Below are 11,362 nucleotides of genomic sequence, written 5' to 3'. Positions count from 1 at the left end.
GCAAGGCCGGTTCTGTGTCCTGCTGTCCCTTACCTGGTGTCCTGGCTTTTTCCTTGCGAAAGAAACCAAATCAAAATAGAATAAAAGAGAGAGCGTAGGGGAGTTACTTAAAATCCCAGAGCACTAACCCTGCGTGTTCTACACACACGAGAACGCTCGCTTCTGCTTTTCCTTCCAGTAGGAACGCGTTCACACGCCGGTTTTGGTTGAACTGTTTGGTACTAAGTCTGATTTGTAACTCACGTGTGTTATTTAGTTGCGATAAAAGAGGCCGTTCCCTGGGATTCCTCCTTCTTTCCCATCATTGTAAAAGAGAATAACCAGTGTAACCAGTTTAATCTCGGTTCCAAAGGCGAGAGCAGCAGGACAGGGGCACCAGATCCACCAGGGTTTGCAGCTCTGGGTTTCCCTCCCGCTACTCTTGGTTTCCAGACAGAAAACCAACGAGATGCGGTTAAATAGTTGTAACCTTTCTTCTAGAAGAGCTGTAGCGGCTCTTAGGTGTAATATTATCATCAAGAAGAGCCTTTTCAAGCCACTTCTGGTTGTAAGAGTGGTGCGAAGAGGAACGTCCTGGTGTCTCCATCCCTCAAATGAGGCTGCGTTGTTCAATACGAGTCACTCGCATCCCCAGGATGGGTAATTACACGAGTCTGGGATTAGAACAAGCATAAGGTGGTGTTAAACTCGACCCGTTCTCATTGCTGATGTGTTTTCACTCACCTTTGCTCAAGGGTCAAACCTTGTGTCCCCAAAAGTCCATCAGCCGTGCGGCGTCCTCATGGCCCCAAAAAGCCATTTTCGGGAGATTCGGCAAATAACGCTCATTTGTTTGGAATGTGGCTTCTTTCCTGTCTTCTTAGTTCCAGGCTCCATCTTTTCTAGTCCCAGTTTAACCAGTATCCGGCCAAGGGAACACTGGGATATGAACCGGGACATACGACTCGACCCACAACACAACTTTGCAGCTGCTTGGAATATAATCATTTATTTCTCCTTACAGTGATGACGGAAGAATGTGCAGGTGCTTTCACCCATAGGTATAAAAATCTGTTTATATACAGAGTCACAAGAATCCTTAATTGGGAAATGGTTCTGTTCTCCTGATCCGGCCTTTCTAAAAACCACAGGAAAACCCAATCGTTAGGACAGGCAAGAGAATTCCAGTAGGTTTGCAACCTGGCATCAAAAGCTCAGCTTTAGATTAAGGGTAACGTTTGAGACTTAAAAAAAGACTTGGAGTCATAGGACACAAAATAAAGTTGCTTTTCAAATAAGATATATACATCAAAAATAGGAGTCTACAAAAGGCCTTGGTTTTAATGCTATTAGAAAGCTATAAATGTGCATGGGTCCTTTTCTTCTTAGAACGAAAGACCAAAGGAGAAAGTGCCTCTGTCTTCTGGAAGTTCCTCCTGGGACAAGTCAGTTAAAAGTACCTGTAAAAGAGACAGAAATCATAAGAAATAGAGAAAGAAATAAGCCCTTTTGAAGAAGCAAAGGTTGATGGTTGCATTAATTCCAATTTCAAGCCCATAAGCAGCTCAGATGCTGAGGAAACTCGAGATCTACTGATCCCACTGCAGAACCAACACAGAAATAAATACGTTTATTACTCCATCATTCTAAAAGAGGTTCGAAAATTCGCGGCGAAACCAACGCTGGTTCTTTCACGTCCTCCATAAATAGACTTTGATAGGGGAATTACTCAGGGATTAAGAGTTTAATAGTAATTAGGTGTATGTTAAGGTAATTAAGAGATGCCAGGAGCCTGATAAACATCAAGATTTCTGGTCTGTTTGTGGCCAGCGAACAACAGTGGTAAAAAGCTCAGAAAGATCCAATTTGCCTTTATGTTGCATGGATGAGGAATAAAAACAACCCCAGATCAGTCCCATAAACAGGTGTAAGAATCCCAGAATCCCAGAATGTCGGGAGTTGGAGGGACCTGGAAAGCTCATCCAGTGCAACCCCCCCATGGAGCAGGAACACCCAGCTGAGGTTCCACAGGAAGGTGTCCAGGCGGGTTTGAATGTCTGCAGAGAAGGAGACTCCACAGCCTCCCTGGGCAGCCTGGGCCAGGCTCTGACACCCTCACCCCAAACAAGTTCCTTCTCATATTTAAGTGGAACCTCTTGTGTTCCACTTTGTACCCATTACCCCTTGTCCTACCATTGGTTGTCACCCAGAAGAGCCTGGCTCCATCCTCCTGACACTCTCCCTTTCCATATTGATCCCCATGAATAAGTCACCCCTCAGTCTCCTCTTGTCCAGCTCCAGAGCCCCAGCTCCCTCAGCCTTTCCTCACCCGGGAGATGCTCCACTCCCTTCAGCATCTTGGTGGCTGCGCTGGACTCTCTGCAGCAGTTCCCTGTCCTTCTGGAGCTGAGGGGCCACAACTGGACACAAGATTCCAGGTGTGGTCTCCCCAGGGCAGAGCAGAGGGGCAGGAGAACCTCTCTGACCTACTGACCACCCCCTTCTAACCCACCCCAGGTACCATTGGCTTCCTGGCCACAAGGGCCCAGTGCTGGCTCATGCTCACCCTGCTGGCCCCAGGACCCCCAGCTCCCTTTTCACTGCTCTCCAACAGCTCATTCCCCAACTTACACTGGACCCTGGGGTTGTTCCTGCCCACATTCAAGACTCTACACTTGCCCTTGTTCTATTCCGTTCAATATTCCCCAACTCTCCAGCCTGTCCAGGTCTCTGATGGCAGCACAGCTTCCAGTGTCACCACTCCTCCCAGCTTGGTGTCACTGACAGTCACTCTATTCCCTCGGCCAAATCATTGATGAATATATTGAATAATATAGGCCCCAGTACTGGTCCTTGAGGCACTGCACTAGATCCAGGCCTCCAACCAGACACTAGATACAAGAAGATGGTTGGAAAATCGATTTGTAGAGGAATTATCCATCTCAAAACAAGGCGAGACGTTTCAGGAACGTGTCGTGTGATTTCACTCAATCCAATTTGAAAGAACGGAAGGCGGCGGGTTTCTCTGCTTTATCCTTTGAATACGAAGCCCCAGAATGAAGCAGGAGCGCGGGTGATGCGTTACCTGATTTCTTTTTACGCCTCGCCTCCGTTATCCATTTCCACCTCCATGTCCTTCGTGGTGTCAGCCGCTCGGGACAAAATATCGGCCATCAGCGCCTCCTCCAGCTTCTTGCGCACTTGTTGCACCCGCTCTTCTTGTTTCCTAAGGGCAAAAGGGGCACAAATGTCAGCTCTTGGAGGTGGGAACATCCTACTCACATCAGCAATGACTCCGGATAAATGTAATTCCAATAAAGCAGATCCCATTGAGGACACTTGTCTAATAAAGGCTGGATCAAGAATGAAATGTCAACGTCCCTTGAACACAGTTCTGGTCACTGGGGCTTTGAAATGTATTAATATGACCTGGAAAAGCCCTGAAGTTTCACGTATCTAGCGAAACATCCATCCTCCCTTTGTCAAAAGAGTGACAGTGCCGAAGAGTTTACCTCCTAAAAGCTGCTATTTATGAAAATAAAGCAAAATCCTGAAGCAAAGGGCTGGGAATCGGGTGATTTTATAGCTTAACATGAGCTCTGCAGACGTTTCAATGACCTTTAGGAAATAAATGAGTAGATGTGGGCGTGCTATTCGTACCACATCTCCCGCCTCAAGAGAGCGCGTTAGCCACAAAGTTACACTTTACAGGGGAAAAGTCTTATTTCTTTGGTGAAATGACACCTGAGATCAACTAATTAACCCAACCAAACAGAAACGGGACGGGAAAAAAGCCGATGTGGAGCATGACTTCATGTTCGGGGCGCTCTCTTGGGAAGGGAAATGGGGATTGCGACTCACGGCTTCGTGAGTATTTCATGTTGTTATTAAAGAGGAGAGGCGGGTTTTTGCTTGGCGGGTTTTCTAAGCGCTGGATGGGTCTACCTTGACCTCAGTAAAGCCTTCGACACAGTCTCCGCCATCATCCTCACCGCTAAATTGAGGAGGTGTGGTCTAGACAATAGAATAGTGAGGTGGGTTGCAAACTGGCTTAAGGAGAGAAGCCAGAGAGTGGTGGTCAATGACCCCATCTAGAATATTGTGTCCAGTTCTGGGCCCCTCAGCTCCAGAAGGACAGGGAACTGCTGGAGAGGGTCCAGCATAGGGCAACAAAGATGATTAAGGGAGTGGAGCATCTCCCTTATGAAGAAAGGCTGAGGGAGCTGGGGCTCTTTAGTCTGGAGAAGAGGAGACTGAGGGGTGACCTTATTAATGTTTATAAAGGGTGAGAACCAGGAGGATGGAGCCAGGCTCTTCTCGGTGGCAAACAATGATAGGACAAGGGGTAATGGGATCAAGTTGGAACACAAGAGGTTCCACTTAAACTTGAGAAGAAACTTCTTCTCAGTGAGGGTGGCAGAGCCTGGCCCAGGCTGCCCAGGGAGGTTGTGGAGTCTCCTTCTCTGCAGACATTCAAACAGGACACCTTCCTGTGCGACCTCACCTAGGTGTTCCTGTTCCAGCAGGGGGATTGGACTGGATGATCTTCTGAGGTCCCTTCCAATCCCAAACATACTGTGACACTGCGCTACCTGATGTCGTCGTCCGTGACGATGAAAGCTTTGCAGAGGGGCTGCGACGTGTTGAGCCAGACGGCCGGGTTCTTCTCGACGGCTGCCGAGAGCTGCCCCGTGATGGGCGCCGAGCTGGTGTGCAAAGCGCTGGCCACGGCTGACAACAGCGTGTCGTCGTTGTTACCCGGCCCGACTCCTACAATCAAGAGAACCCAGCATTTACGGGCCGGATTTCACCCACCGCATCCAGCGGTGGAGCTCTCGTCATGATACAATTGCCATTGGATAGGTGGTTGTGTCATCTAAACACTTAATAAAGGTTTTGCGACAGCACCGTTCTTGTTTAATGGAAATCAGCGTTCAAAAGGTGTTGCATCTATAAAATCCACATTTTTTGCAATGATTTTTAAATAAAGGTGATCACACCATCAATTTATCAGTTATATGTTGAAATAGTTTCTTTGCGGCTCTGTGGGATTAACCCACGGCAGCACCCGTCGTTGCTTTAAGGTATTAAATTAATTCTGGAATGAGGTATTAAATTAATTCTGGAATGAGGTATTAAATTAATTCTGGAAAATAAACACAGGAGGTTTTAATAACAAATTCCCGAGAAAACCTCCCAAGCAACAAAAGAAAGTTATTCATTCTGAACAAGGACTCAACCATATTTTCGATCAACTTTCAGCGCTACAAGTGCAGTTCTGATGTCTGGTTTATGACACCTATGCTAAATGAATCGAAAATCAACCCAGTTTGGAGACTGAGGTATTTTGTCAGCAAGGACATTTACAGGTTGAACTTTACTTGATCTGATTGTAAACTGGAAACGTAAGAGAATCTCCTTTTGAAGCACAAAGATGGATGTGAAGGAACCGCGCTACCTTGGAGCCCTTTGGGCAGCTCCATGGATTTGATGATCTGTTCGCTGACGTCTGACGCGCTGAGCCCTTGGAGCCTCTTCTCCCAGAAAAGCTGAGAAACAGAAAACAAGAGGAGGAATCATTGGAAAAAAACCCCTCAATCAGCCCCTGGAAATAAAACAATAGAAATTAGACAGTGCCCAGTAGGTTATAGAACAGTAACCCATGCTGTGTGAAGCCATATTGAACACGTCATCTTAATAAGGAGGGAAGCAGGAACGTAGCGATGAATTTCCTGTGGAAAGAGCACTCAGAAATAACTGGATTGCTCCGAAAAAGAAGAAGATGTAGCATTTCAACCAGGTTTGGGCTACGTTAGTGGAGTTTTCCTTTTTGCATTTCCCGGTGTTGGAGAATTACAGATTATTTCTCATTCGGCAAACAAGGAAACGATAGATGAGCCTCTCTGTTGCGAGAACCACCAAAAACAAATGTATCATGAGCTGTTCCTTTTCCTTCGATGAATAAAAGTCTGTTTGCAATCGCTCAAGCCGTAGAAGCCTATGGGTAAGTTTTATAGAGAGGGATCCAGTCCAATGCTTTGATTTTTAAAAGGAAAGCACAGATGTTCTTAGCATTCAAACATTCCTGATTTATACATAAATCAATGGAGAACGTCTAATTTAATCTATTTACGGATTATCAAAGAGACTGTAGATGCCAACAGATGTACTTGACTGGACCCAGAAGAACCAACAATGTTTCTGGTATTGGTGAGCTGAGAGATTTAGTTTGTCATATATAATCCTATTCAATAATCCACTCCAGTACAACCCACTGCAAATATATGCGGCGGGAGGTAGAAAAGAGAGTTTTGAATCCATTTTAAAGAGTATTTCTGGCCTCTGGGTAGATGATGTAGTGGAGTCTGTGAGGTTAATAAACCCAAACTCATAGAAATAGTAAGAAAACCTCTCTTAAGTAAGCTTATGGAAAGGTAGAATATTCTGAGCATGTTGATGCTTGAAAAATAGACATTAAAGCACCTTGAAGAAAACTGCAATTAGATGAGCTATTTAGGAACTTATAGATATTCTTATCGTTTGATTAGATAAGAATAATTGGAGAAATTCCATGGGTTGACTGGTAGTATTTGAAGAAAAGTCACTTAGAGGAAGAATAATCATGGGCACAAAGATTTGTCGCGCTAATCGCCAGATTTACCTATGGGAAGATGAGGGTTGAGTTGGTATTAATTACTCTTTCCAAGAACTACCACAGGTTTTGCTGCCAAACATCTTCCCTGCCAACGCCAACCGACGCGTCTGCTCGCTCCGAAGTCACGGAAAACCCTCCTGGCTGCCAAAGGACTCCAGGACTCGTTTCTTTCGCTCTCTAATTAAGGAGAAATTGCAGGGAATTCTGGTTCGACCGTCTTGTGGAAAGGGAGGCAGGAGAGAAGCGGTTGAAGCGGAGATGGAGATCTAGAGCTACAAAAGCAACGATTCCTTCAGGGATTTGGGCTAAGGATTGAAGAAACGGGGAGGAGAGGCACTGAAGGAGTTTATACACAAATAGGCAATAAATACAGTCAGTGTTTCAGCATTCACTTGGATATCCAACATGGATATATTTACAGGAACGCTTGCAGAGCTGAGGATGAGATGAGAAGGCTGCGATACGCACAAGGATTATTTATGGAAGGAAAACACCGGCTTTATCTGGAGGGGAGAGAATCCAAATGCATTTGCAAGGCTGCATTTGTCCAGAAATTGTATCTCACGTCATGAAAACCAAGCTAAGATGGTATCTATCAATACTGATGCTCCAGCTAGCGAGTAAAGCAGAATAAAACAGCCCGTTCTGCCCATTTTTTACCGGATGCTCATTCTCAGAAGACAAGGGATGAACTCCTGGAAGTTCCTGACACACAAAGTGTAGCAGTTGAGAAGGAAAACCCCAAGAAGGCGAATTCAACGTGCAATGATGCATCTTTTAGGTGTGAACGCGATGGGCTTACACGGGCCCAACAGCTGAGGCCGCCGAGTAGCAACAAGACATCGCAACAAGATGATCCAAAACGGCTCCGTATTTCTTCTCTCTCTCTCTCTCACCTGAATTTAGAGGATGCAGAGTCTAAATTCCTGATGCTACATCTTACATTCGAGGTGTTGGAAAGCACAATATTGGACGCGGCTTCAAAGGAAATGGGGTGAAACGGTAGCGATGCCTAAGTGTGCAAAACACGGCTCTGCGTTTCCTGCCCATCCCTGCACTTCTAGGGCAGAATAAGGTGTTTCAAATTGATGGGAATAACGCTACAATTCAAAAATACCAGTTAGATTTAAAAGCGATCCCTCAATGGAATATACGCCACGTTATCCAGCTGATCATTCATCACCTGTCGATGATATCGAGAAAAGCAGCTGCAGGAGAGCTTGTGTGAAATGAGTTGATGTTACCGCGCTTTGTATTTGTCGTGGTATTACAGTGAAAAACAGAGATTAGGATACAGTTTTTATTGATTTCCCACAAAGTTCTTCTATATAAAAGAAAGAGATCACTTCCTGATTACTTCCTGAGTTGAAATAAACTCCCCCCGTGGCTCTGCCATAAATAAACCTATCAAATATATGTATTTATTGCCAATAATGCTAAGGATGCACAACGCTAAGGCTGGAGATATGTGGCTAGAAGAATATTGCCATGTTATTTATGTCGCTGGACACGACCACAAAATTAAGAGCGGTCGTTAGCAAATATTCTCCTCGGTTCCCTTTTAAGCTGGCATTAGTACGTTAGGCTTGGCCTTGAGTTCTAGGCTGCTCCTGCACAACTTTATTTGACGTCCAATGGTGACTGTACAGCTTGTATCCGGATTTCAAGAACGTGACGAATGAACTTTTGCATTAAGAAAAACGGTTTCCATATGAATTGTGATTTTTAGAAGTAACCTCCAAGATGGGAATTCTCACATGGAATCGGAACGCGGATGAGTAGTCCCAATGGAAATGTCCGGTTCTTACCTGGCGCGGCTGCTCCGTCACTCGCTGCGGATCCGATCGCACTTTGTTACTGGGGTGATTGGTCACTTTGGTGACGGGTTGCTTGAAAATGGAGGCGGTTTGTCTGATGGGTAAAGTTGTGTTTAAGTCTGGTTTCCCCTGTTAATCAAAGGAAAAAAGGGGATTAAAAAAAAAAACACGCTACAGAAAAATGACACAAATTCACGTTGGATTCGCTCTCTTCTATAGATGTGCCCTCTTCTTTGGGAAAAGACACAGCTTCACCATCAGGTGTCAAAACCAAACTCCAAAAGCATCATGAAAAGATGTTTGTAGGCAACAGTTCTAGTGCTCCATGTCTTAAAGGCTTCCTATAGAGCTTTGGTCACAGATTTACTAAGCGATTTCTACATCAAATAATCCTTAAGTCAGTAATTTAGTCTGGAATGAAAACCGTATTGAGCGTTTTGGATTTTAGCAGCTTCGGGAACCGATGATTCCCAGGCATCAGATACAACTTTACCAAGGATATCTCACCCCACATCAAACCCTTCGGCCCTTGGAGATACTAGACCGAGTATCTGATGAAGAAATACAACCCTACAACGTGCCCTACACTCCATAGTGTTGGGCAACCCAAGAAACGCCCGCTCGATCAGCACCGAAGTCGCGAGACGCGTGGTTTTGCCGACGAACTTGCCGCACGCCGCGTCACTTCATTCAAAACCCCATCCGCCTCCCCTCGTCTTGTGACACCGAGTTCAAAGGAGCATTTGAAGCTTTGAAGCCCATGCCCCCGGGGGAATTCTGTGCTAAAGCAGCAATTAAAACGGCCCAAAATGAATAATACGACAGAGGCATCTGTAATAAATCCGGTTTAGCCCACGTTTCTAGAGCAAAGGGCTTCGTTTTAAGGCCGTGAAAAATAGGTACACGTTCCTTTTGGACTTAAATAGTTCCACGTTTCTTAATGTGACTTAAAGAGGAGTTAAAACTAAACCCATTGAACTCAGGATAATTAAAAGGGAGGTTTCTTCAGGCAAATTATATTCGGAGAAACTCTCTTTGGCAACAAATCATAAGCTACTTCTAGGATTTATTTGTGACAAAGAGCTTCCAGTAGAAGAATAAAGAAGAAGAGAAATAAGTCATAAAGATCCCTCCAACCAAACTTTCCTGAAGAACAGAAAGCTCCTCGGAGCTTTCTGGATAAAACAATATATATTAATAATATAATAGATATGGTCGGACACGGATTATTTCATTTCAGCTGGCGATTAAGCTCCAAATAGGTGGACAAACCTATGAATCACAGGTAGATTGGGGGCTGGACTCATAGCACAAAATCAAAGCCCTTCAGATAGCAGAAATACCCATGTCCCCTACTCATTTGCACTCATTGGGAGCATTTGATGCTCCAACAACAGTTTCCAAAGGAACTTCAATCCACCACCTGTATTTCCAGAAGCATCAAGGTGCCCCAGGCCTTTCAAATCCTTTAACCTAAAGAGTCCCTTATCACCAGACAGCACGTTTAATGAGTATTTGCTACTATATTTTCAACAGAAACGATAGATAAGCGTATTTTTTAAGCAGAATGCGCTATCTACTGGGTTCACATCCAACTGTATTCCTCATTTCGTTGCATTTCCAATCAGTAAAGCAACTCGATTTGCGAGCGAAATGTGAACATAATTACACAGAAAACAATGGTAAGATCAGTATGGGTTGAAATAAACTCCCCCCGTGGCTCTGCCATAAATAAACCTATCAAATATATGTATTTATTGCCAGTAATGCTAAGGATGCACAACGCTAAGGTTGGAGATACATGGCTAGAAGAATATTGCCATGTTATTTACGCCGCTGGACATGATCACAAAATTAAGAGTGGTCGTTAGCAAATAGTCTCCTCGGTTCCCTTTTAAGCTGGCATTAGTACGTTAGGCTTGGCCTTGAGTTCTAGGCTGCTCCTGATGAGAATCTCAGAGATGAGAACGATGGCAATTGCCATCCAAACCTCATTGTCCAGACACATCCCTCCAGAATTAACATAGTTTGCTATTCCTCCTTGAAACAGAAGGGGAGCCCAAGAATTTGGAAATATTAGCGGTAAATGGCTTGTACAAAGCCAAACAAGCCATAAAATGGGAGCGAGTTTCTACACAAACCTGCCTGTGCAAGGGGAAAATCACAATCATCTCGGTGGCTGTGGAAATCAACTTCAGGAATAAGGTAAAACCTCCTCTTTCATATCACAGGAATAAGGTCAAACGTTCTTGAAAGCTCAGGAGTCACAGATTGAGTCGTTTAGAAAGAATAAATGTTAATTACCTAAAAAAAAGTGGGTTTTTTCTTTCTAATCTTGTATTTAACAGAGCAATGTTGTAGTGATCTAAGCTGACAGGACTACAATAAGCAGAGACTCATTTAGCTTTTATATATCACATTTTGTCATTTTGCTCATGCAAAAAGCCCAACCAAAACCTCTCCTTGGACTGCTCCCAAATTATACGAAAGGCTGTGGGAAGAAAATATTCCATAATTCGGATAAAAAGGGATGGGCATGAAACGCGCGGTCCCCGCGTTACAAACAGCAGCCGACAAACCCATCAGCGCGCGATACCCAGTGATAACTTGTTTGGTGTTTTCGTAACTACTGGAGATTCGAAACCCTGAAGGAAGCATTGTGGGTTGTTCCAGAAACCCTTTTGACCCGTTGTGTGGGGTTTCTAAAGCTTATCCGGGAATGTATTATCTGAGAGTCAGATGAATGTATTTGTCATGGTTCTACGTGCTACCTGTAAGCTTCTTCATCTACTAGCGCGTCTTCTTCAAAAGGATACAGCGTTCTTCGAAAAGAAACAGACAACAATCATCAGATCAATTGAGAACAACTCAATCTAAAGTAGAAAAGCGCCCGGCCTTGTTAAGCTTCAGA

General features: G+C 44.5%; 1 protein-coding gene across 1 annotated transcript in view; it reads right to left on the bottom strand.

Moving 5' to 3' along the window:
- Nucleotides 1-961: 961 nt before the first annotated feature.
- The window catches only part of LOC136115005 (methyl-CpG-binding domain protein 2), an 18,803-nt gene continuing 8,402 nt past the window's right edge, over nucleotides 962-11,362 (bottom strand). Inside the window, exons 3-7 of the mRNA XM_065860795.2 lie at nucleotides 8,443-8,580; nucleotides 5,438-5,528; nucleotides 4,572-4,749; nucleotides 3,065-3,205; nucleotides 962-1,439 (exon numbers count right to left, since the gene is read on the bottom strand). Of these exons, the coding sequence (XP_065716867.1) occupies nucleotides 3,076-3,205; nucleotides 4,572-4,749; nucleotides 5,438-5,528; nucleotides 8,443-8,580 (537 nt within the window). The 3' untranslated portion in view covers nucleotides 962-1,439; nucleotides 3,065-3,075. The remainder of the gene's footprint in view (nucleotides 1,440-3,064; nucleotides 3,206-4,571; nucleotides 4,750-5,437; nucleotides 5,529-8,442; nucleotides 8,581-11,362) is intronic.

The sequence above is a fragment of the Patagioenas fasciata genome, chromosome Z (genome assembly GCF_037038585.1).
Source record: "Patagioenas fasciata isolate bPatFas1 chromosome Z, bPatFas1.hap1, whole genome shotgun sequence".
In the NCBI taxonomy this organism is placed as follows: domain Eukaryota; kingdom Metazoa; phylum Chordata; class Aves; order Columbiformes; family Columbidae; genus Patagioenas; species Patagioenas fasciata.
Note: the sequence above shows the minus strand (reverse complement) of the source record. Positions and strands in the feature narration are given on the sequence as shown.